The sequence below is a fragment of the Passer montanus genome, unplaced genomic scaffold (assembly GCF_014805655.1).
Source record: "Passer montanus isolate IOZ18808 unplaced genomic scaffold, ASM1480565v1 scaffold1, whole genome shotgun sequence".
NCBI lineage: Eukaryota > Metazoa > Chordata > Aves > Passeriformes > Passeridae > Passer > Passer montanus.
Genome location: NW_024356504.1, coordinates 2,501,092 through 2,501,621, shown reverse-complemented (window position 1 = coordinate 2,501,621; position 530 = coordinate 2,501,092). Strand labels below are relative to the sequence as shown.

At 78.9% G+C, this 530-nt stretch overlaps 1 protein-coding gene across 1 annotated transcript in view; it reads right to left on the bottom strand.

Moving 5' to 3' along the window:
* FAM117B (family with sequence similarity 117 member B) overlaps positions 1-454 on the bottom strand; it is a 29,044-nt gene extending 28,590 nt beyond the window's left edge. Inside the window, 1 exon segment of the mRNA XM_039699137.1 lies at positions 1-454. This exon segment is cut by the window's left edge and continues 24 nt beyond it. Within this exon segment, the coding sequence (XP_039555071.1) occupies positions 1-249 (249 nt within the window). The 5' untranslated portion in view covers positions 250-454.
* Between the last annotated feature and the right edge of the window lie 76 nt (positions 455-530).

Here is a 530-nt window from a genome sequence, read left to right as displayed (position 1 = left end):
GGCGCGCCCGCCGCTGCCGGGGGGCGCCGCGCGTGGGAGCCCCGCTCCCGGGCCGCCACCGCTCCTCGTGGGGCTGCCATGTTGTTGCTGCTGCTGCTGCTTGAGCTGGAAGGGCACCGTGGCCCGCATGGGCTGGAGGCGGCTGCTCGCTCCCGCCGCTCCGCCGCCCGCCGCCGCCGCGCCGCCTCCCCCCGCCAGGGAGGTGGCGGGGGTCGGGGAGCCGCCGCGCCTCACGCGCTGGTGGGACATTGTCCGTCGGGAGCCGGGGCTCGCGGAAGGCGGCCTGAGGCGGGGGAGAGAGGGAAGGGTACGAGGCGCGGGCCGCACCTCGTGGGGTCCGACGCCTCAGGTGGCGGCTACAGCCGCCGCAGCCCCGTCCTGATTCCCGTCCCGGTCCCGTCCCCTCCGCGCCGCTGCGCCCACAGCCTCCGTGCGCCTCATCAACAATAGTGCCCCGGCCGCGCGCCCCGCCCACCGCGCCCTCCCATTGGGCGCGGCGCCGCTCGGCTCGCGCAGCTACGGCGCGCCCA